At 46.2% G+C, this 26,079-nt stretch overlaps 1 protein-coding gene across 1 annotated transcript in view; it reads right to left on the reverse strand.

The window, feature by feature from the left end:
• Positions 1–485: 485 nt before the first annotated feature.
• CHST13 (carbohydrate sulfotransferase 13) overlaps positions 486–26,079 on the reverse strand; it is a 50,843-nt gene continuing 25,249 nt past the window's right edge. The window contains exons 2-3 of the mRNA XM_035106483.2: positions 12,541–12,623; positions 486–7,291 (exon numbers count right to left, since the gene is read on the reverse strand). Of these exons, the coding sequence (XP_034962374.2) occupies positions 6,446–7,291; positions 12,541–12,623 (929 nt within the window). The 3' untranslated portion in view covers positions 486–6,445. The remainder of the gene's footprint in view (positions 7,292–12,540; positions 12,624–26,079) is intronic.

A 26,079-nucleotide genomic window follows, 5' to 3' on the forward strand; every position in this document is an offset into this window, starting at 1 on the left:
AGAATTGAAAGTCACCACCCCAAGCTGCTAACTCAGACTCTGTTCTGCCTCGCTCCCTGGAATTTGGAGTGGAGTCAGTACAAGATGGTAGGTAGTACTGGGTCTTCCATGACACTGTATTTGGTGCCGAGTCCATATTGGGCACAGAGACAGCAATTCCACAAAGGCACGAGCACTGTAGCAGACATGTTTAAGTAGGGTTTAAGGTTCCTCCCAGGTGGCGCTGTGGGTTAAACCACAGAGTCTAGGGCTTGCTGATCAGAAGTCGGTGGTTCGAATCCCTGCAACGGGGTGAGCTCCCATTGCTCAGTCCCAGCTCCTGCCCACCTAGCAGTTCGAAAGGACGTCAAAGTGCAAGTAGATAAATAGCGGGAAGGTAAATGGCGTTTCCGTGTGCTGCTCTGGTTCGCCAGAAGCAGCTTTGTCATGCTGGCCACATGACCTGGAAGCTGTCTGCGGACAAACGCCAGCTCCCTCGGCCTATAGAGCGAGATGAGCGCCGCAACCCCAGAGTCGGACACAACTGGACCTGATGGTCAGGGGCCCCTTTACCTTTACCTAAGGTTCCTCCTAGTAAACGTTCCATTAAGTTGACCACCAGAGGCCTCACACTTTGCTCTTTTTGACTGGATATTCCTCCCCACATTAAGAATCAATTGGCTGGGCAGGGGGTGTGGGTTGGGCCCATGTTTTTAAGGGCTGTTGTGCAGAGACTGGCCAATGGTGCCTTCTGCAATTCTCGCCAAAGTGTGAACATAGGGAGCTGTCTTATACTGAGTCAGATCATTGGTCCACCTACCTCAGTATTGTCTACACTGACTGGCAGCAGTTTTCTACGGGGCCGAGACAAGGAACCCTCCTAGCCCCACCTGGGGATTGAACATGGGACCTTCTGCATGTGAAGCAGATTCTCTATCACTGAGCTATGGGCCCTTGCAGGGAAGAGTTGTGGTTTGCTTGGGAAGTAGTGCAAACTGGAGCTGCCCCGCTCCCCTTGGCAATGACAGCAAGGCATGGCATTTTCTTTCTACATAGACTATTGCGAAAAGAGGGTTAGCTTGGACCTGCAGACTTTTCTCCATCTTGTAGCAATTGGGTCAGGGTTGGGTTGTTTTTTTAAATAAAAATCTTTGTGGGGGATAACGAAGATTTATTACTAAGTCAAAACCTTTGGCGCTATGTTGCAAAGAAATGATTAAAGCCCCTCTCCAAAAGCTCTTTGGAGGGCAGGCACACATCCTGCCACAGAGCAAGCGAGAGAAAAGTGTGGCAATTTGGTGGCAGCTTAATGATTAATGCAGCCGGGGAAGAGAGCAGATTTAAATCCGTTTTATGCAATGTTCTCTGATCTAATTGACAAAGATTGAATCCACATAAGATTATTCAGACTTTTCAGCAGACGAGGGGTGATAAATGGCCTCGCTGGTTCTGCACCAAATGCGAGAGTCAAAGAGGACGAGTGCCATCATTCAGCCCATGACGCAGAGCAAGGCGGGTGGGCGGAGAGGGTGTGGGATGAGTTCTGCACACTGCTCTGATGCACCAGGAGGGCAGCCATACCCAGGAAGAGCCAACGTGTAGAAGCAGATCTCTTAATTAACTTCAAAGACCCACATGAGGCTTAAGGTCACAGCAGCTGTGGAACTTCTGACAAAACCAAGTTTTTCTTCTTTGTAGATTGCAGGCTCTCGTAGGACAGCCAGCTGACTCCCCCGCCCCCCCGCCTGAAACAAACAATTTTTTTTTTCATTCAACAGATTCACACATGCTTCTCTTTAGAACCACAGCTGCAAGGCTCATCCATCAGCTCCTGTCACCACATCTCCATGCTGGGAAGGAAAGTTGCATCTGTTGGATTGCTGCCTGCTGCTCGCCTGTTAAAGGCACACGGATCCTTTCAGCAGTGGTGGGTGGCGCCCATTGGATCAGGGATGGGATGGGAGATCGACGGTAGGAAGAGCCGGTGGCAGGCAGAGTCCACTCATTGTTCATATTGAAACATTGGTTCAAAGTTCATACTGAAATATTTGCTAGCCAGTTCTCTCCTGCCCATTCTGTTGGCCAACCAAGTTCCTACAGAATCATGCAAGCAGGACGTGAGCAGAACAGCACTCTCCCCTCCTGCTGTTTTGGGGCTTCTTAACTTGAAATGGCATCAGAATTACCCATTTAAAAAAGCAGGAGAATGCGGAAGATAACAGACCTGCAATTGCTCCACAGAAACAGCAGCATGCATGTCAATGTACAAGAAGCGTATCACATTCAGTTTAAATGGTTGTAGTTCACCCAATCGGCCTTGACGTGTCCCCACAGCTCTATGTTGATTCTAAGTAGGTGCAACCAGTCTCAAGAGGCTTGCACTCTTGTATGGAAAGTTTGCCTACAGACAGAGAAGTCACAGGGGCATATATGACCCGGTTTTAATAATATGAAACACGCTTTTAGGGTATTGCATGACCCGATTCAGATTGTGGGGAGCAATTCCAAATGGCTACTCAACTCTCGTTTCCCCAAGCCCACTCAGAACAGTAAGGATAGCCCAGATGTTGGCAAATGGCAGCTCCCAGCTCTCCTGACCATTTGGCCATGCTGGCTGTGGCAGGCTGAAGCTGTCCACACCATCTCGAGAGCCCCAGATGGACCATCTCTTTGCCCAAGTCACCAGATCCAGGCCTGCAGCACAGCCATCCTCTTTATCAGCACAGTTAGTTAACAGAGGTGATGCATTATGTACAAAGACAAAGACAAGGGTAACGTGGTAGAGACAAAAATGCAGCTTTATTGAAGCAAAACTGTCCATTTGGACGGAACTGATTGTCTCTTCAAGTACAAATGCTCCAAAGCTAGGCAGACTGACCATGGCTTACAAGTCTCTCTCTCTCTCTCTCTCTCTCTCTCTCTCTCTCTCTCTCTCTCTCTCTCTCTCTCTCTCTCTCTCTCTCTCTCTCTCTCTCTCTCTCCATATCTAGGCAATATCTCTACCACTCCAAACATGTTCTTCCCCTCCAAAACCCAGGTCATCACTGAATAAGGTTTCCTACCTTCCCACTTCTAGAGTGCATTCAAGTTCTTTGGGATTTCAAAGTGCTTTGCACCAAAATAAAAATGGATATGCTGGAGGATTGGCTTGGCCCATGCAACCAAGGCAGCTTTTTGGGGGTTGGGGGTGGGAAGCAATTATCAATATGCAAACCAGTCTATGGCAAATGGTGCATTCAGTCTTAATATAATCCAATCTTAATGTAAGGCAAGTCTTCCTGGGTGTAGGATTTGTACAGAGCAGGGCACCCCTAATCAATGAACACTGTTCTCTGTCCAAACTCTTCCTGAACCAAAACCAGCTGATGAGAACACTTTTAAGGGCACCAGCTCTTTCCAAATCCACCACCCCTTCGCTCAGAATGGCACCTTGGCCCAGCTGAGGCACAACTTGCAAAAACACAACTGGGGGAGCCTCATATCCCCCAAGGCAGGGGAGGCTCCAAGTTTCAGCGTTTAGCCCTTTCATTTTCTCTGTACAAGAGTTTGGAGGTTTAAAAATGCTTTTGAATGTGTGGAGTGTGAATCAGAGGTAGGAGAATAAAGGAAGGAGCTGAGGAAAGTGCCAAGCAGAGATGGACCACTTGGGAGGAGAAATCCCCTCTTCCAATTAAAGGACACAGACATGGACACACACACACACACACACACACACACACACACACACACACTGTTACATTCTTGTCCTAGGCCATGCATGAAAACCTGTGATCCTTCAGATATTATTGGACTACAGTTCCCATTATTCCTGACTATTGGCTATGCTGGTTTAGGCTGATGGGAGTCCAACATCAACTGGAGGGACACAGGTTGCCCATGCCTATTCTATGGGGGGGGGGGGGAACAGTCAAGACATTACCCTAATAAGGCAATAAATAAATACTGTATTTTCCTGCATATAAGACTACTTTTTAACCCAGGAAAATCTTCTCAAAAGTCGGGGGTCGTCTTATACGCTGGGTCGTATTTCTTATACGGCGAGTATATCCCAAACTCTATATTTTAACTGGAAAAGTTGGGGGGGGTCGTCTTATACGCCCAGTCGTCTTATAGCTGGACTATACAGTATATGTAGTGAGGCTGGCATGAAGGGGAAGTGCCTTTTGTAAAAGTGTTTCCCTTAGGGAAAGTACTCCTCTTCTGTTTGAATGATTTCCCGGGAGGACTGGAAACAAAGGAGAAAGCAGTTGCCCTCTCAGGGTCAGCAAAAGAAGCACAGCTCCCACTCCAAGTACATTTCATGACTTCACCGTTTAGTAAAATCCAATTGGTTATATGGCATTGTGACCTCACAGGGGTCAATATGTGATCCCCATTTGGCTGGGAAAGCAGGAAAACCATGGCACTGAAGCAGCAAAAGAGAGGGCGGAACAAAAGAGTTATGAAGAACTATAAGCAACATTTTTAAAAGCATGGTTGAGGGTTTGGAAGAGAAGGGGCATTTTTATTTCCCACTTCCAAAAGTCCAGCTTTTGCTCTGAACATTCCAGACACCTCTAATTTACAGGGCACAGGGATTGCATTTATTCTGGAGCTGCAATTAGCAGCCCACAGCTCAGCAGCTAAATACAGAAGGCTGCCTGCCCCACCTCAGAGTTACATCCCTACATCCTCTCCTTTGTTTCAGGCTTGGAGAGTGGCTAGCTCTGAGGTGGAGGCCACTGCTAAAAATATACACTTCTTTCCCTCCTAAGAATAATGATTGGTAAAGAGGGTGCAGGCTTTCCTAGAGAGAAGATGGCAACCACCTTCCCAGGGACATTATCTCCCTCCTCTGGAAATCGCATGAGAGGACGATGGTTAACTGCAAGGGCAATCTCCCAGAAGGAGGAAACTGACTAGTCCTCCAAGGCATGTTCTACATTCTCCGCATGCCAGGAGAGGTCTATGGGGTGGGCAGGATCCCTTCTATGGAGCCAGACCTAGTGGGAAAGGCCTGGTTCACACAACATGAGAAACCAAAGGCCTGCTCTTGGTTACAACTCATAGTGAGACACAGGGCAGTATCAAGCAGGTCGGGCGCCCTGGTGCCCGACGCGCGGAGATCGCTCCTGCGCCCCTGCCCTAGTGGGCGGGCGTCACGCAGCTTCGCCGCACAGCGCCCTGGCGCCCCATGCCACCAGGACTACCCCTAGAGCCGGGCCTGGTGAGACATCACTTAGCTACAAGCTCTGGTCCAGACAGCACCTTGGCACAATGCAGGAGCAAAAATGGCTGAGGGTGGGAGAACAAAGCGGTGGCAAGCTCCTCTCTGGGAACCCAGATGCCCATATGGTCCCCCATAAGCCATATTTTGGCTTACTGGGTTGTGCGAACCAGATCAAAAAGCTCAATTATAATTCAAGGTAAGTTGCAGAGTACAGTTTCCCTCAGATTGGTAAAACAAAACATTGCTAGCCTTCTAATCCCAAGAGTGTTCCCAACTCTGTCTCCATCTCCACCCCTTTTTCACAGATTAAAGAACCTGGTTCTGGAGCTTAAATTGGTTAGGCCCATGGTGAGCTAGGCCAAGGGTAGCCTATCTTGTGCTTGTCAGATGCTTTGGACTACAACTCCCATCATCCTTGGCTGTTGGCTATGCTGGTCGGGGCTGATGGGAGTTGTCGTCCACAATATATAGAAGGTATCATGTTGGCTACTCCTGAGTTATGCACATAAAGAGAGAAAGCCGCAGCAATTCATTCATGCAATGACTGCATGTTGACTTGTATTTTTTTAAGGATTGAAGAAAGGCCTTCATTTCTGCTTTGGTTCAGGCCTTCATATGTGTGCATACCCCGCCCTACTCCAATGGACAATCTATTAAGCAGCACTGCCCCAGTGCAATGTCTAGTCATATGAATGGAATTTGCTTGGGAGTATAACTTGGTGGGCTTTGTGTGCAGAAAGTGCTCAGTCATATCCAACACTGGTTGAGAGAGAAAGAGCGAGGAGGGGGGCATGAAATAAGGCTTTGTCTCACAGAAAAATTCTAGTTCACACTAAGACATTGTTCACAATAAGACACTTTTGGCTCACGACCCCTGCTTCTTCAATCTACGAGGAGAGAGAGAGAGGCTTTGGGGGAATATTAAGCAACACATAAAATGCATATCATGTTTTATTGCTTCTCTGATTGTTCCAGGCTGATTCTCCAATCTCCTTACAAAAAAAAGGCCACAATTCCTGTGATCTCCTGGAAACAATTCTCTTTGGCTGAGAAAGGATAATCAAACAACAGCAGATTCCTTTAACTGAAATAAGGGAATGGAAGAGACAGGAACAGTGGCTGCAGTTTTGACAAACTGGAATCCCAATGGATTGACCATCAAAACAAGAGGGGAAGGGTTATCTCCTATCTTATGTTCACTGGCTGGCAGCAGAAATCAGAAAAGGCAAAGGGAGGCCCGGGTGCTTGGTCACCAACTCATCGGGTGCGCAAGTAAGTCGGGATGGAGTAGTTGAAGAGCAAGTAGTCCATTTTGTATAAATTAAATAACCTCCTTTGGTAAAAGGGGCTGATGTTCTGGAAGAACTTAGCCGTCATGTCATCGTTGGTCCTGGTGGTCTTGGAGGAGGAGGGGAACTTGACGCCTGCGTCAGCCCCAACCAGCCGCAGGATGTAATTGGAGTCCTTGGCCAATGTCTCGTACTTGCCTACCACGTCGTAGTGGATGATACAGGGGTGGCAGAGGGAGTGCACTCGCTCCCAGTGCTCATTGAAAGGCTCTTCGCGCTGAGTCTGCGGATCCAGCAAATAGTACACAAACTCCTCGAAGCGCACATCATGGCCGTGCTCCAGGGCCTCATCGCTGGGGTCCTGGCGATGCCGCCGGATTATCTTGGTCCCGTAGCGCTTGTGGAACGCCGTGTTATAGCTGCGGGTGAACTTGTTGCGGTAGGCAGAGACCAGCCGTTCCAGAGGCTCCCGCACAAAGATGAACTTGAGGTAGTTGCGCAGGCGGTAGTTGATTTCGGGGATGCTGTACTCTGAGAGGGTGTGCAGGTTGGAAGCCACATGCGCCTCGTTGGCTGGGATTTCCAGCGGGTCCTGGTACTTGCCCTGCCCGGTCAAGACCATCATGACCCGTTTCCAGTTAGTGCAAGCCACCTTGGGGACGTAGCAGTACAGCAGCCCGTGAACATCGTCAACCACCAGGTGGCGCAAGTCGTCAGGAGTGAGGAGGCGTCGCTTGCGCGTGTAACGGTTGCACACCTTGTTCAGCAGGTCCCGCCTGCGCTGGTGCGTCGCCTGCAGGGAGGACTGCTCAAACTGAGGAGACAGAAGGGGGTGGGGGGGTGTGGAAAGAGTCACTGCACACTTGGCTGGTAAAGTGCATTTGGCCAGATCCCAACCTTTTCTCCGCTCAGGGCCACAAACACCTACATGTCAAGCAGATAAAGAATTTGGAGGCCTTTCTAAGGCAGTTGTCAGAAGATCACCTGCTACTGGGACAACTTCCCTTCAAAAAAACACTGCACCTACCTCTTCACTGACTGGAACAGAGCTGGCAAAAGAGTAAGAGGAGGAAGGAGGGACAGTTTATTCCTGCATTGCAGGGCACTGGACTAGATGATCCTCAGGGTTTCTCCCAGGGGTGGGGTTCAACTATGGTGGCATTGTGGTCTAAACCACTGAGCCTCTTGGGATTGCTGATCTGAAGGTTGCCGATTCGAATCCCTGTGGCAGAGTGAGCTCCTGTTGCTCTGTCCCAACTTCTACCAACCTAGCAGTGTTCCACTGCCCTAGAAGCAGTTTAGTCGTGCTGGCCACATGACCCGGAAAGCTGTCTGTGGACAAACGCCAGCTCCTTCGGCCTGAAACGAGATGAGCACCGCAACCCCAGAGTCACCTTTGACTCGACTTAACCGTCCGGGGGGTCCTTTACCTCAACTATGTTGCTGTGATGAAAAAAGGCATTCACATTAGGCATATTTATACCCCAGAGAAGTCTGCAGCCACCAAGAAGGTGTAGCACCCTCACCTAACTGCAATTCCCTTTATTTTTTAAAGTCTGCATATTCTAACTCATTCTTATAAATCCTCACAGTTGTGCTGTTTTATCTATACACACTGTAATGTTTTTATTGTTATAGATATTTTTACTGTGTGTGTGTGTCTAAATACGTTTATAGAAACACACACTCAAACGCATGCGCGTGTACACACACACACACACATATGCTTTTTTTACATTTTTTACAGGTGGGGCATACATCCATTTTTTAAAAACAACAACAACACAACAACCCTGATATAGCTTTGTATTGTAGATGTGCCCACATGATACGAGGCTCCTTACGACCCCTTCAGAGCTTCAGGGGGGTGGGTCATTTGTGTGTATTCTCTCCCTGTACATCTGCTAATTTGTTTAGGTGATAAGTAAATGGCACAAGATTTAAAATGCCAGCCGGGTGCATTTGGAAAGGGGTGATCTAACCTGGCTGTGTGCACAAAGAATTGGAGGAGGAGGAGGAGGAGGAGGAGGAGGAGGAGGAGGAGGAGGAGGAGGAGGAGGAGGAGGAGGAGGAGGAAGGTGCTGTTAAAGCGTGTCAAGTCATCACTGTTTTGGGCACAGTCTGAAGGCAAAGGAAAAGGGAGCATCAAAGCATCCTTCATGAAAGGCCTGGCTGAGTGCTCTTGGCAGGGCAAAGTTAACTCTGGGACAGGATGACGTGAGCGGAGACTGCCTTGGGCTATTCAAACATCCCAGCCTCCCTGCTCCTTATTGCGGTTCTTTCCTGTGCAAGCCATCTGTTAGGAAGGGGCCAGGTCAGGCCACTCCAAGGTCATGGTGCTGCCCCAGGGCTTGCTACTCTCAACAAGTTCAAGAACTGGATTCTTGACTTGGAGGGCATGCATGTGTGTTCCTCTTGCTTTCTTCTACACTTATCCCCACCAGTGTCTCTCCCCCCCCCACACTTTTTTAAAAGGAAACACAAGGCAACACCAATTTATGGAAGGAGTCCCCCCCTGCTTCTCTCCTTCCTATTTCGTTAAAGATAGAAAGCTCTCGTTTCGGCACGTGAACTGAAGCTGTGGGTTCAGTTGCATTTATTCCTTCGGTTGCTCCTTCCAACGTCACACAAGTTTGTTGGAGAAGTGCGACGGAGGGGTGGGAAATGCAGAAGGAGGGGGGGACAGAGGCCTGGATTTGGAAATGGGAAAGATGTGGTGTGGGGTGAAATTTTAGGCAAGAGACACTCAGGATGGTTGAATAACGGACTCTGAAATCTTGGCTTGTTAAAGGAAATGTTGGTCCAATAGGGGGAAAGACACCAGGGGAGGGGAAGGAGAGTGCTTAAAAGTATAATGTTAAGATTTTGAATAGAGAAATGATTGCATATAATAATTGAATTTTCTGGAGGGAGGAAGAAGAATGGCTGGGGAAGGAAATTTTAGATTTGTATCAAATATATTTTTATGTTCAGATAGGTGTCTGGGCAGAGAGCCACCTTTCTTCCTCTCTTTGCTCAGAAGCACCTGGTGGCGGGGGGGGGGGGCTCTGAGGGGGGAGGAAGGGGTGGAGGGAAACCCAGACACAAAAATGGATCTCCTTTGGAAGGCCGCACCTCACGGGTGCCTCTTGTGGCAGGAGGGGACCCGTGTGTGTGGGGGGGTGGCACGAAGAAGGAAAAGGTCAAAGTGAATATTTTAAGGAAAAGATTTTGAATTAAGAACAGAAAATCCGCCATAATCATAGCAAGAAATTAAGAATACCAGGAAGAAGAGAATCGAGGAAGTCACGAGTACAATGTTATGATAATAAGAATTGGAGAATTTTTTAAATCCTTTGTTTGTTTGTATGTCTGTGTTGAAGGAGCAGCTGGGAGAAATCCAAACCTCAGTACTTCTCCACCCCTGGCCTCCTGGTGGCAGGGGGGGCGGGGGAGGGGGGAGGACAAACTCAGCCTTAAAATGGACCGCCTTCGACTCTCAATGCCTATGGGTCCTACTGGTGGCAGAAGTGGACTTGTGGGGGGAGGGAGAACAGAGGGACGGAGTATACATATTATGTTATGTTTTGTTTTGTTTATATTAAAATCAATAAAAATTATTATTAAAAAAAAAGTTCTGATGCCGTGCCAAAGGCCTGCTTCTGAAGATCCCCGTACGCGAAATATTCTCTGGGGGAGGGGGGAATCAGCTACACCATCCCACAGAGGGCTTAAGGCTCTGTTGGTGTGGTAAATCTTGGACATTTGTGCAGGGTGCATTCTGCATTTTGTTACACAATTAAGCAGATTCTTTGTCTTGCGCCCAGAAAAGCATTCCTAGCTTTCAGCACGGAGCTTCTACTAAAAAACATACGGCTCTGAAACCGCAATCTGGCCTACACAACAAGAAACCTTTTCAAGTACCGGTAAGGCTCCCACTACGTAGCAACAGCGTTTTCTTCCTAGGAGGGGCCGTGCAATGTGTAGGTAGACCTTTTGCTTCCTTCACTTTTGTCTTCTGAGGGTTCCTGACAGCTGTCAGGCACTGTTAGATCACAGCCCAGGAGCCTGCTTACTCAACCTAGCCTGCCTCAATCTCTCACTCACCCATTGTCAGCTGCCAGGCCAAATAAGACTTGTTCACTCTCTTCAAAAGGAAGAGGGCTAACATAAAAAAACCCCAACCCACAGACAGAGAGATGGGTGAAGCAGGCACATCACACCTTATTGTTTTGGCCATCCAGCAAAATTGGATCTGATTGTGGTCCCTTCCTAGGTGGGGAGTAAGACCAATGCTCAGACACAGTGACTTGAAAAGAAAGACAGCAGACTCACAGGGAATAAGACTACCAGTGGCTACTAGTGATTGATTATTCCCAATCCCAGTTTCTGGGAGAGGACTATTTATAGTGCTGCTCCTGGTCCTGCTAGAGGGCTTCCCAAGAGACCTCCCTGGCTAGCCTCTGCAGGAATCAGGATGCTGAACTAGAGAGAGGCCTTTGTCCTGGTTCAGCAGGGCTCCTATGTTCATAAGCTGACCCAGGATTTGAACTCACATCTCCCAGAGCTGGGGCACATTTAAGATAGGAAGCCATAGTTATTGACTACCTCAGGAGCCATTGACTCACCCCGTTTCACAAGGGCCCAGACGGCTTTTGTGTAACACAAGGGTTAGACGTTATAGAATGCTGTGCGCTTGCAATAGTTCCTCTTTAAAAACACAGTTGAGACATTAAGGCAGAAACGTTATAACACTGAAAAGCAGCCGTTCCATTTCCTATATGGGTTCGCTGGGGAGTCATCACCGCTGCTGTGGGAGCAGTTATCTGGCTTTCATTTTCTCCCGTTTCCATTAAATTAATTGACAAAAGGAAGGCAAGAGGAGGTGGTTACGAGGAGAAAATAAAATGTATTCTGGCAAGCTCCATTTCCAACAGCCACACACAGGGAGTATCGTGTGGTATCTGAACTGCGGAGAGTTTCCTACCTTCCTTGTTGCTAGGTCGCCCGTGCCAGGCATCAGTCCCCTAGCATAAATCACATTGCTAAATGTGTGGCCAAGCAGTCAGGGGCATCGGATAAGGTGGCAAAACCTTTACCTGGACTGCACCATTTCAAATTGCTGGTGGGGGTCGATGTCCATGAATGATCCTCCAAACATACAAAAAAAATCACCCCAAATAGGTAATTGCCTCATCAGCGGGAAAGGTTAAGGATTATTGCTACCAGCAATTAGGTTTTTAAAAAAGAAAAGTGTAGGGAATTGTTAAATCATGCATGCCTCCCCCTGCAACCTAAAATGGTACAATCCAGACATAGGATTGCTTAAGTCATCCACTGTTTGTAGGGTATAAACCTATGGGGATAAAGCTCATGCTAGACCAAATCTTTGAGCAACAGCAGGGACAGCTGTGGACCTTTGGGGAAAGCCATTGTGCAGCAGTAGAGCACATGCTTTTAACATGCGAAAGTTGGCAGGTTAGATCCCCAGGAGTGACAGCTGAGTCTAACCCCTAAGAGAGAAATAACTCCACCCAATTTTCTAGCTCTAGATATATTTGCCAGAAGCCTCCCAGAATACTTGCAGCTCAAGAGCCTGAGCTATGCAGCAGAAGCATTTGATGCCACTGATTCTAACTTCTGCAAACTATCTGGAGAGAGAAAAAGTCAACAGGGTCACAGAGGAGACTTGGGAAGACTTGCTCCTGATTTGCTTTGGGAAGACTTGCTCCTGATTTGCTTGCTGGGTGCTTTGAAAGCAAGGTGGCCAGGGCATGAGAGCGACTTAATGCCCTTTCCAGATACACAAAACCACCAAACTGGTAATTTACCTCCTCTGCCCACCACCTTTCTTTGATTATCAACCAAGGCAGAATAAAATGGGTCAAAAATTTGTGGCCTGGGTGCAAAGTTATCCTATAAAAAAAGAAGAAGAAATGCACATCTCCCTCTGCAGACAGTAACACTGAAGTTGCATCATAGCAGCCCTTGTGTGTTGCCTGGACTTTGACACACAATCAGCACTCCCCAACTCTTGCCAGTTCCCTCCACGCCCTTCCACTTTCCCTTTTCACGTTCACTCACCTGATCACCGTGGTAAAGAGCCTGAAGTGGACTTCGACCAGACTTTCCATGCCAACCGGACTTCAGAATCCTGTCCTCTGCAGCTGGAAAGGAAAGGGGGAAGTTTCAAAAAGTGCCACTAGCAGCTCTGTTTCATGAATGAATGAATGAATGAATGAATACACACACACACACACACACACACACACACACACACACACACACACACGTGTCAGCCTTTGCCAACCTGATGACCTCCAGCATCTGCTGGCAGGGACTGTAGTCCAAACAGCTGGACGGTACCAGATTGGTTGTAGTATCTGACTGAGATGCTTGGGTGGTAGGCATCAAAGAGAAGATTCTGCCTGGAAAATGGTTTTCACATGTGCTCTGTTATGCCTGGGTTGAGATGAACACCTAAGCCTGGCAAAAAAAACTTCCCAAGGGAGTTGGAAAGCACAGTCGGTCTGATATACAGGTCATCTCGCTTGCTCCTCTTCTCACTGTTTCCTCCCACTAAAAATTATTAGAATAAGATTCGAGAAGAATAAGATTAGAGAAGAATAACACTATTCTGTTTGACCAAACTGTGGGAGGCAGTGGAAGACAGGAGTGCCTGGCGTGCTATGGTCCATGGGGTCACGAAGAGTCGAAGAGTCAGACACAACTAAACGACTAAACAACAACAACAACACTCTTCTGTTAGAGACACCTTCAAAGTATCCATGTGGAATGCTCTCCCATCAGATGTCAGGGAAATAAAGAATTACACAACTTTTAGAAAACATTCAGGGAAGTTTTTAATGTCTGACATTTTTTATTATTTTTTATATTTTGCTGGAAGCCACCCAGAGTGGCTGGGGAAACCCAGCCAGATGGGCGGGGTATAAACAATAAAATTATTATTATTATTATTATTATTATTATTATTAAGGGTTGAAGCTATCAACACACTGAAACATTAAATGGTAAATAAAACAAGAAAGCAGTAGTAGCAAAAATACTAGTAGAAAGCAAAATAAAATATGACAAATGGGCACATGCTGTTTGTGCTGTGGCACCAGTTCTCTGAAATTCTCTTCCCTTAGAAGTGAAGGAATCCCCAACATTGTGATGTTCTCAGCCTTTATTACAAACTTTTCTTTTCTCCCAGTCCTTCCCAAATTAGCCTATTTTTATCTCTGTTGTTTTTTATTCTTGTTGGCTTTTATGTCTTAATTCTGCTTCTATGATTTGTATTTTACGTTTAGGGTGTTGTTCCACCAGCGCAAAGATATCCACTTGTGCAGCAGGACTTTGCCCCCTCTGTCTCCTCCCCACCTCCCTTGTCCCCTCCACACACCTGCTACAGAGGGTTGGGAGAACCCCTAGAACAGTCCAGGGGACTGTTCCATTTTGCAAGCAGAAATCCTTGCACTGATGACTGAATGTTCACATAGCGCTATATCACAATTGTTGTTCTCGTTTAGTCGTGTCCGACTCTTCGTGACCCCATGGACCAAAGCACACCACATACAACCCTATATTTCTGTGCTCCGCTTTTTATCCTGGTTTGTTGTTTAATTCTACTGCATTTCTTATTTTTGCATTTCATTGTCCAAGACAGGGAAACCAAAATTCTGTGGTTTGCCTTCTTTAGTACTTCTCATTTACAGTACCTAAACCCTTCACCCGTCACTTGCTAAATAATTAGAGCCCTGTGGGCACAAGGATAGACCACTTCCCGCTGGGCCAGACTCCCCAGGCAATTACCCAAGAAGTGGTGGCTGTCAGTAATAGTCGCTGGCTTGCTCAACCCAGTGAACCCTCAGCCTGCAGCAAGGGGAAGCCATTGTGGTGCTGGGATGAGGCCTGATCAAACGCATGCCAAGCTGCCACACTCTGCTGAGCTGCTCATGTGTGAGGTTCTGAGTCTGCATCACTGCCAGTGGCTTACCAATTAAAACGCAGAAACCTGTCAAGGCAGATTTTAAACATTCATTCATGGCAATGACTAAGAACCCTATTGAGGCAGGGGGCCAGGATTCTGGAAAAAAAGTAAGAAGGGCATGCTCATTAGTTTTGCTCCCCATAATAAGAACTTGAAGGTATTTGTTATTGTAGTAGGCTCAATGTAAGAACACAGGAAGAACTTGCCAGATCAGCCCAGTGGCCCATCTAGTCCAGTGTCCTGTTCTCACAGTGGCCAACCTGCCAGAAGTTTGCAAGCAGGACCTGAGTGCAATAGCAGTCTCCCCACTTGTGATTTTCAGCAACTGGTATTCAGAAGCGTCACTGCCTCTGTCTGTGGAAGCAAAGCATGCCCTTCATTATGATAGCATAATCCTTCATGAATTTGCCCCAAAGCCATCCACGGCTTATAGGACGATGACAAACCCTAGGCCTATGCTCTGTATTCTCATTACTGCTGGGATAACAACAAATCAGCACAGAACAGAACTGATTGGCCAAAACATCTCTTTGCAGCACTGCTGGTCCTGCGGTAGGTGCCACAGTAGGTGGGTTTCGAGGCGGCATGTTCGAAATAGCAAATCTAGATCCTTTGTGGTAGAAACATGAATATGAAGAATCAGGATGAGCATGCTAGGGGGAAGGGGAACAAGCTTTTGAACTCCAGGCTGTAAGTCATAAGTAACAGACCACTAATCTAAATGCCATTGCCCCTGGCTTGAGAAAGCAAGTATATGCATGTTCTTATACTGCTTTGTGTCAGGGACCCAGGGCTTCCTGATCAGAAGGTCGGCGGTTCGAATCCTTGTGACGGGGTGAGCTCCCGTTGCTTGGTCCCAGCTCCTGCCAACCTAGCAGTTCGAAAGCACGTCAAAATGCAAGTAGATAAATAGGAACCGCTACAGCGGGAAGGTAAACGGCGTTTCCATGTGCTGCTCTGGTTTGCCAGAAGCGGCTTTGTCATGCTGGCCACATGACCTGGAAGCTGTACGCCGGCTCCCTCGGCCAATAATGCGAGATGAGCGCGCAACCCCAGAGTCGGTCACGACTGGACCTAATGGTCAGGGGTCCCTTTACCTTTATACTGCTTTGTACTTGGGAAATCAAGTCAACATGCTAAGGGAAGTGGGGGGGGAGAGAAAGTAAGGTTGGTCACATTCCTACACAGTGAATAACCTGATAGCTTGCAGTGGTTGTGGAAATCAGCAGGGGAGGGGGGAGAATTTAATCATCCATAAAAATATCACCAGCCCTACCACATGCTTGTCACATGACAGAAGGGGAAGTTACTCAGTTTGGGCAAATGCAGTGCCTATATGCAAGGCTGGCAGTTGCTAAAGGGCAAGTGATCTGTGAGCTGATGCAAAAAGTCAGGAGAAAGCAGCAGGTTACTGAAGAAGTGCGATGTTGCAAGTAACCACAACCCATGCCCACAAAGGTACCGTTAACGGGGGTGATAGGAAGAGCTTGTCATGCGAGCTTTGCTAGATATGGGGAACCAAGTGCCATTCTGCATTTCAGTCTTCTCTCTGCCCTGTCCTAGATTGGAAATGTTCAAACCTAATCCAAACTGACTGGATTTTGGTACTGTTAGAACAAGTTCTCTTGCCTGGGAAGAGACATAACTCAAAGCACAAAGGGAATTTCCAATGTCGATCTCAGCTCCAAGACAATGCATGGAAAACACCCAGCCACAAAACGTGCACCAAACCACATACAAAAAAGGGGGGGGAGGGGAAGAACTGGCATTGAATTGGACTCAGCCCTGGATTGACAACACCTAACATGTTAGAACAGGCATCCCCAAACTTCGGCCCTCCAGATGTTTTGGACTACAATTCCCATCTTCCCCAACCACTAGTCCTGTTAGCTAGGGATCATGGGAGTTGTAGGCCAAAATATATGGAGGGCCGCAGTTTGGGGGTGCCTGTGTTAGAAACTTGCTAACTAACTAGCTTTCATACAGATACCTCCTGGCAAATGAGAACTGTAGATATGTGTAACTCAAAAACTAGTTTTAAAACTGCCTATACACCTCCCGTGGTGTTAAGACAACTTTGTGTTTTAGGCTTACCTTCACTAAGTAGTGGTAGCAATCTGCTCTGTGTGGTCAAGGGGAAATGCCCCCTTTCTGCTGTGTGGGCTTGATCAAGGGATTTCTCAATAGAAGGCAACAGGAGGCTAGCAGTGCTGTTCTCCTCAAGCCAAGATGATATTTACAATGTGTACAAGAGCATTTGTGTTGGGAAGAGAGGAGGGGAGCACTGGAGCATGCACAACAGATCCATGTACTGTATATTCCTGCGTATAAGACTATCAGCCCAGGAGACTCACTGCTTAATTTGTTCCCCTTGGAAGAGTTCTTGAGAACTCCAGAGTTTGCACACTATTTCGGCTGGCCTAATTGAAGACATGGTTCTAATATGGTTTTTGGAACCTCATTTTGGCATCTTTGCAACACCTGAAAACTAAAAAGCAACTGGGCGCAGTTAAGACTTTTTTTCTTCCTAAAACAACAGAGAGTCTTGTGATGCCTTAAACACTAACAGTTTTTCATTACGGCATAAGCTTTTGTGAACTTGGGGTCATTTTGTTAGATGCAAGGAGTGCAATCCTCCATTGTCAGATACACATTGCACATGGATATATAAATGACCCTTTGGCGCAGTTATTTATCAAGTTGTCAGAAGTCTCTAAATCTCTCCGCCAGGTGGCTAACCTTTGGCCCTGCAGAGGTTGTTGGGAGACCAGCTCGCATCAGCCAAAGCCAGCATAGGCAATGCTGAGGGCATGGAAACTGTCACTCAGCAGCATCCATAGGGCCACAGGTTAGCTCTGCTTACTCTGAGCTGATCATAAAGCGGAGATGAAAGCTTGCCTTATGAAAACACACTTAAAGAGTACACTTAAAGAAAGGGACAAGTAGCCTGAGGGCAGTTACATAATTCTTCATGCGGAGTGCAGCAGGGTGATATGTGGTGTAGGGCTTCCACTGTAAAGAGAATCTCAACAGCCAGTTTTGGGGAAACTAAACATGAAGAGTGGGAATGGGATAAATGTTCGTAGCCCGCAAAGTACAGGCAAAGTTAGGATTTGAGATCTTGTTTCGGAGAGTGTGCATATGAGCTATCAAGGGAACCACCAGTGCATTATATTTACTGATTGTGCTAGTAGCCATGGCAAGCCCCACTCAAGCATTGTAGTTTTGGACAATACAGTGACCTGAATAGGGAATTGCTTGGCTCTGTGACCCAGTTATCAAGCCACTCTATCACCTATCTATCTATCTTCACGTAAGTGCAGAATGCACCCATATATATGGCAGATAAGAGAAATGGAAGCAGCACAGTGGGCAGTACATGAGGCTCATTTGCTGTTCCTCACCACCACCTCTAGCGGAATAGCTGACAGCTATGATGCCCCTCTCCTCCCTCTGCATGCTGTTCTGGGGCTTCTCAGATTCCCAAGCTAATTTCAAGGAGGGACACGGGGGGGGGGGGGAGAGAGAGAGAATGGAGAGCTCCCTCACACAAGCAGAAGTCCTTTTGCAGGGCTTTGGCTGACAGGCTCACTAGGTGAATCCTGACCTTATCTTATCACAAAATCTATACTGAAATGTTTGTTCTGTCTCAATGTAAGCTTCTCTAGATGTATTGTAAAGGCTGTTTGATGTGGGTTTTAATGCCAAGAGCTCTACTGCAGAATTGTGAAATCTAATGAATAACTGCATCCTAATCTTCACATCAGTCTGGGAGGTGTGGATCAGGTCAGTTTACCTGGAAAGTCAAAAAGGGAGGGGATTGGTTGAGTAATAGGAATAGCTGTGCTCCGGGGGTAGGGCACCACAGGTCCAGGGTCAAATGCAGCTCTCCAAGCCTCTCTGTCTGGCTCTTGGGACCCTACCCAGGCCACATAACCCAACCATGCTCCTTACCACCCCTGCTTGGCACCCACCTACAGCGCTATTGGCTGGCTGCAATATGTCCCTGAACTCTGATCATGGCTTTTGCTTGTGTGGGTAGAGAATAAAAAGGAGTGCATGAGTTCCACACCCCTCTTGGAACTACTAGGCTGGGTTTCAACCAAGGACCAAAACGTTGCCTTTCAGGAGTCAGCAACCATAGATATGCAGGACCCATGCCTTAATCCATAATACTTCTGTTTGTTTATACTCAGCTATTCCCAATATTAAACTACTGCAGCCTATCTCAGTTAGAACTAGGGATGGGGGAACCTGTTAATTTTGGTTTCTCAGTTTTCCAACCTTAAGCTCAGTTTCCCACATTTCCACAGCAGCTTGCAATTAGTATTATTTTAAAAAGCCCTCATGAGTGCTAATTTCTTTTAATATACACCTTTCTGCAAAGTGGTTTTTCCCTAGTAAAATGCATTTTAATGTTATTTTCACTAATATATGCATCTTATGCACACTTTACCCTGGTGCCTGCATTCTGGTGCATGTTACTTGGCTGGAGAACTGCAATGCAAAATTCAAGGAAGCGCAAAATTTGAAGAATGGCTGCTTCGGTTCGTGCATTGTTTCAGGAACTCACCTTTAAATGTGAACTGAATCATATTTTCTATTCATAACAGGGAACAGTTTTAGCTGGAACTGAAGAACACCTTATAGTCAGAAATATTATTTTCTGAATGTTAGTGCGGTAGACAAAACAGGAGGCAGCCGTTGCAAAAATCAAATGTCCATTCCGCTCAGTGTAGCCTTTTCAATTTGCAGAATGTGGAAAAACCTAAAAACATGATTTAAGCATCACTTATAAAAATGGCCCCAAGGGAGCCACAAATGGATTGGCTACATCAGGGCAGCAGTCCAACTCTGAAGGAAGAATTCTCCCTTTGCCAATGCCATTGAAAGTAGCAGCAAAAGGAGGAGTGGAAGAGAAGATCCGCTACAGCCCTGCTTCTAAATATAAGCCACCACCTCCGAATGGTGGCCGATTCTGATGCACACCACCACACACACACAAATAGGAGAAAGTGTGCTGGGAAATTCGGCACAATTTCATTTCACTCTTAAGGTGAGAAGGCTGAATGTGGGAACTTCTGCATGCAGAGCATGTGATCTACCACTGACCTATAGTTGCTCCTGAAGGGTAAGATCTGATTCTTAGTCACCACTAGAAGTCAGGATTACAGCCATCAGCACAGCAGGATTCCCCATCACAGAAGCCTTTCCGATATTGCAATGTCTTGGAACGAAACCACCTGGCTTTACGATGCATCAGGTGCTATGTGTGACATCCTTCGTAGGCAAAGGCCCTTGAAAGGTTTAGCAGAGACACAACTGAGTAGCTCCAGGAGTGAGTGTGATATAGCCAAACATAGCCAGCCCCTGAAAGCCCCCCAATCCTGTTCTGTTTAAATCATTTTCTTCCAGATGTCAAACTCTGATCTAATAAAGGAGCTCTATGTAACAGAATATACTGGTGTGTATTTTTGGAAGAGTCTCCAAACCAGTTCAAAATTCAAACTCTTAGGGCAGAGGTGGACCTCCAGGTGTTGTTCAGGTCCTAATTCCCAGGTTATAAGGAACCACAAAGGTCATCTATAGTTCTGTCAGAGCAGGAAATCCACCGCTACAACATCCCTGATTAATTCTTTAAATTTCTAACTATGCTAACATGAGCATTACAAAATGAATCTAATGTGTGAAATGCCCCCGCCATCATCTCTGTAATCTGCAAAGTGGCCCTGGACAGAATATCCTCTGTTCCAAATACCCAACATGTATTAGAAAGTGCAGCAACATAATTAACTGATACTTAATAACACTGGTTGATCCAACTGCATTAAGGCCTTTCCATGTATGAAGAATGACTTCGTGGAGTTCACCACCACTGCCATCAATCTTGCCTGTAGGGCTGAGGAAAAGGAAAATACCACTCCAAATTGGAAGTAATATTCTACTAAACAGTGATGCTATTATTCTCCAGCAGTTTGTTGGCAATAATAGCTTTAAAGCCAGGGCCCTGTAATGACTTGCCAGCTGGTTCCCATCACTCTTTTTCAGAAACAGAAAGGAAATCAATCTGAAGCTAAGCCTGTTTGGTTTATTATACTAATTGAGTGGGCAGAGGATAAAGAGGGAATGTTCCTCGGAACCTTTTGAGAACATACAGCTTAGAGAACAGCCCTGCTGCTTTTGACGATCAGAAATCAGATATTTATCCAATGCTGACCTGGAAACGATCCCAATAGTGACCTTCGGCATTTCCATTTGAAATTATGGCAAGTGCATCCCTGCAGTTTCCAAAGTTGGCTTCCAAACTCTTTGCTTTTCCTGGATCAATTTGTACCCCTAGCCTAGAACCTAAAATCATTTCTGATATTTGGTGCCAAAAGGGCAAGATTTTAACACTCATGTATTTGTTCATTGTTTACCTTGTCTTTTTCTAAATCTAATAGCCCCATGAAGAGGAAAAGTGTCTACAAATCAAAGAATGGACCTTTTCTGAGGGCCGCACTATTTAGTAGGCAACAGTACCCAATTTAGTTTGTATTGACTCTCCCTCCATGTATATCTCTTAAAATTAGTCTCCAACTTTGTTAAAACTCCCCAGTTCCTGCTTTATTCTGGATCCTACTTAATAAGGAACCTGTGTGTTTCACCCAAGGATGGAGACAAATGGGGATTTTTTTTTTCATTTCAAAAATTGGGGTCTGTGTGAACTATTTTAAGCTTCTTGGAACCATCAACCCTTTAGGCAGCCCTAGATGCAACTTGAAACTTTCCTATAATCTAGTACAGCCCAATCTATGCAAGCCTGCTGCTCCCTCCCATATTCCATCATAAAACTGTGACTATATGCAGGCACCATAGCTTCAATGCCAGCCAGTTGTTTTCTACCCCACACCCTACTTTAACAACAAGCTCTGGAGAACTGAAAAGACTACACCCCCCCCCCCATTTTGTGACATTTTAGTTGGTCCTAATAAATATATTCCTTCACCATGGATTGACTGTACAGTGTGTGTGTGTGTGTGTGTGTGTGTGTGTGTGTGTGTGTGTGTTATGCACAACCCACAGTGAGGCAATGCATTTGTATACATATGACACACACCCCCTCAATACAATCATAATAAAAACCATTAACAATCCCTAAGACACCAACAAAATTAGTACATGGAAATTACACACAACCCTGGTTCACAACCTTCTAAGAATCAAAGTGTTCCTGTTCCTCTCTGGAAGCTTTGAACTGACTGAGCTGGGCAGGCCACATGTGTGTGAGGGAGTCCCACAAAGGTGCCTCTAGTCCACTTAACATTTACTGGATTTTAAACTGAATTGAAGGGAGATGAGTGTCTGTCTGTCTGGAACATACCTAGTTTCCACTGTACAAAGGCAAGAGTCAGTTTCTAACAGTGTCTTCACAGAGAAGGCAGAAGCAATTACAGGAACAGTATGAGACATGAGCTGTATTTTTAACCTGTTGTGTGTAAAGTACTTTTTCCATTCAAAGGCTTGTCCTTTCCATTCATTTTGTCCTACTTCCAGTTTACTACACAAGCAGCTAACAGATAGAAGCTATCAGTTGGATGAGCCTCAGCTCTTTACACGAAAAAGTACACCTGTCCATTGGGCTACTTGTGATCTTTGCTAAAACAAGCAATTAAAAAAAAATTACTAAGACAACCCGAGATTTGGGGGGGGGGGCTGTATACCAAGGCCTCTATTCATCAATTTATTTGCAAATTGCTTTACTTAACCTTTTCCTACTTGTAGTCAGAAAGTTATGTATGGCATTGAGGCTCCCAACATCTGGAATTCCTATTCAAACCCCTGACCTCTTCCTACACTCCCAAGATTTTGCCAGGCATCACCCAAATCTGTATTCACAGCCTCAAGAGCAAAAACCTAATTTTCTTAAAACAACAACAAACACCACATTTTCCAGAATGCTGCATTTTGCCCCCAAACCAATTTAGCATGTCAAGAACTGGAAAAGCACACACAGCGCCTTGCACATCTGGAACCTGATGCCAAAATGTGCCAGGTTTCCTCACAGATTCAGAGTAGGGCATTGGTTGGATTCCCATTTCTGCCCACTAACCCCCCAATTTCTGAGGTGGAAACTGCTGCCGTTCATCTTCGTTCTAAAGCAGGCATGTAAGAGGAGACAAAGGGGAAAAGGGCCAAGGGCACTGAACAATGTGGGTCTAACAAGCCTGAACCTGTGGTTTGGCAAAAGGATGTGAACAGGCCATAAAGCACTACTGTCTGGAACACAGCCACAAACACTCAAAGAGGGAAATGCTCATTTAAGCATCTAATCACGAGTGCTGAGTAATCCCGAGAACCGTCCATTGCTGTGGGCACCACAAAGACCTATTTGAACACAGTCTCTGTAATGAGAGAAATATTCACTACCTACAACCTTACTATTAATCAGAATGAGGCTGCGCTCCTGAAGGGTACCATTAATTGACTGGGAGACATTTAGAATGATATCCTCCGGATGAGGATTCAGGGACACGTTACGTGTTTGCTGTAGTTCCCTCTTGGCGTTAGACCTGCGTACTGATCGGACACGCACCAAATGACGAATCCAACTGGCTGGGAACCGAAGGGACAGCGCTCCAGATTTCAAGGCAGCAGACGGTGACATCATGCAGGCTGAAGCCAACAGGGTTTCCCAGTACAGCAATGATTAGGAACAGATCCCAAAATGCATAGCTCACAACCTTGGACGTAAACCACTAGCTGGGTCGCATGACAAACTGGGAATCCAGGGCACAACACAAGACGGCAGGAATGATTGCTCTCCCATTGAAATCAATTGTGAGATTTAAAGGTCCTTAGACACGAGTGAATCATGTCCTTGGAAAAGACACAGAAGCGGAATGTACTTGCATCTGTAGTCTGTAGAGTATGCTACTGCCCCGTCAGTTACTGAATTCAGCCACCCTTTCACTTCCTGTTGCATCTGCCCAAGATATAAAAAGAGGGGGAAATGAAAGAGCTGTCTTAAAGCCAGAAATTATAGCTTTGGGCAACAATTACAGCCACTGACCTTCCTGGAAGCAGCAATTCTAAAAAGTGATCCAGAAGATCTTTTTAAAAAAGGCAGTCTTTGTTGCTTTTGGGAAGAGTATTGATCTGAAGGGGGTAACTGCATTTAGATCCTGTTTACCTTTCCTCCTTGGTTAATGCTAACATTTTAAATGTTTGGCAATGACCACAAATGGGGGAAATGGGAAACGCACAAGAGCAGCATGCCTTTCTCTACTGGATTCCTGCAGATCCAAGAAACATCTGTCAAAACTGAAAGTGGTGGTTGTTGTCCTTTTTCCAGGCCATAATAAACATATATCGCCCACTGCTCTCCAGGACAGTCTAAAATTAAGAGTATTTTCACCTGTAATGCTAACATGCATACAACTTTTACACCACTCCCATTAATAGGGCCATATGTAATACTGTTAACAAAGAGCAGAGAAGGACCTAAAGTCTAGACTTCTTTTCCACACGGGGCATTTTCTTGTCACTTTGGTTGAAGAGTTGCTTCCCTAAACTATGGTGCTCCCAAACACCATCTTTTTTACTACAATAAAAGTAAGGTAGCTCAGAAAACCAATATTTTGGTCAACAGACCCATCTCCTTGCCCCCACCCCACCCAACTGTTGGCTCTGTAGGAGCTATACTAGGCCAACATGCCCTATGTGACACATGCCACAGAGAGTATGGGAAATGAAGTAGAAAGACAAAGCTTTTTTAAAAAAAGAGTATTAGCTTGAACATCTCTCTTTGTCTTAAAGGCTCTCTCAGGAGATGCAAGGAAGGAGGAGCCAGCCTTCACGACACTTTCTCACTGTCACCATTCCTTAGTCCACATATTATGCTATAAACTGACTCCATGGTTTTCTCATTTAAAGGTAAACTCCTCCAAAAATAAATATTGTTTAATGGCAGGGAAGCAATTTAGGCTACAATCCTAATGTTGTTTACTACTGAATTTGACAGGACTTACTTCTGAATAGACATGGGTAGATTGTGCTGTTAGACAGAATATGAAGGTGGGTGCATGCAAAATTCACGAAACAATTCTGTAAAACTGTCACACTCAAGTTGCCTATCCCTTTCCTAAAAGCAGTAGCGGGGAACTTCAGCCAAGGGCCTAAATAGGCCCAGAAAGGGTTATAATTTGGCCCACAAGGCTGTTTTTACACAAGCCACGGCCCCCATGCTTGATGTCACATATATGCAGAAAAGGCCCACTTCAGTGTTGTCTCTAGGTGGCAATCCACTAACCGTGGAGGGCCTCCTCCAATGATCATAAAGATCAACTGGGTCCGTACAGGCGAAATCTGTCCACCAACTTTGGCCGACACACTCTTCGTGCCTTTGGTTGTGTGCTACACTGCCCACCTGTGGAATGCAATGTGACAAGCTTTTTACTCTCAAATATACAATTGATGCACCCCTGTAAAACTGATGACTGGATCAGTTCTGTTCTCCACCCTTCGACCCCCTTCCCCAAACCAAGCTGTTCCAAGAAATCTTTTTCTGGATGGAGGAAATCTAGCCACTCCTGTGCCATCCAGGCCCTGACCTACATTGCCCTTGAATAGCACCTTTATTCCTAAGCACTAGGGTTCCCTTCCTCTAGATGCATCTCTGTCTCCTGACTAAGGTGGTTTCCTTTGCCAAGTGAGACCTGCATGCTTGTGGTCTGACAAAGCAGCACACAACAGGCAGGAGTCTGTTCCGAGCGGCTTGGACAACCTACCAAGCACGCATACAGACATAACATGTTGCCTGTGCAACGCAACAGGAGGCTGTTGACTGGCAAAGTCCTGTGTCTGGCACAGCTGCCTCAGGAGGTTTCTTGAGGGGAACTGGCAAAGGGTGGCAGTGGAGTAATAGGCCAGAATGACATTTTCTAGTGTCACTGAGGGGGAAAGCAGAGTCTTAAAACTAGGGTAAAGAAAACAAAAACACCTGAAACATCCCCAAGAGATTTGGGGATTTCAGGTTTCTGGCTGAAAGGACATGGAGCCAGCTCTCTCACACACACACCCAAGCTGATGTTCATTGGGCCTGGAAGCAGCACTGTGTGGCTCAAGCCCCCAGGAAACCATTTCCCACGGAACTGGGAACCTGGGATACTGTTCCTGAAGTGTTATAGGGCCTAATCGGACCTTCTTGCTGCCAGGGAAGTTTGGGAAGAAATGAAAGTGGGCAAGTAGGAGTGGCGATGAGGGGGTAGAAGAAAGGAAAGACCCAAGATCTAGTAATGTCCCCTAGCTGGGTGAGAAACTGCGGCAGGGAATGTTTGTGATCAGGGCAGTCATGTGACCTACACTATATGTAACAGTCCTGTGTTTGGTTGGCTGTCCAGCCCAAGTCTGGTTAAAGCTAAAGAACCATAAAAAGTGAGAGCAGGAGCTCCGAAGCTGCCGGTCAACTGCTAGCAGCACCTGGTCAGAAGACTGAACAAGCACACAAGTCCCCTGGTGACTGCCCCACCATAATGAGATGTGTTGTATTTCTACTTGAATTAGAGCAATCATTTCTAAATTTGCATATATATCAGGGACAGATTTTGCTAATATGGTGCCCTGAGCGATGACTAAATTTGGCACCCGCT

The sequence above is a fragment of the Zootoca vivipara genome, chromosome 2 (genome assembly GCF_963506605.1).
Source record: "Zootoca vivipara chromosome 2, rZooViv1.1, whole genome shotgun sequence".
Lineage (NCBI taxonomy): Eukaryota > Metazoa > Chordata > Lepidosauria > Squamata > Lacertidae > Zootoca > Zootoca vivipara.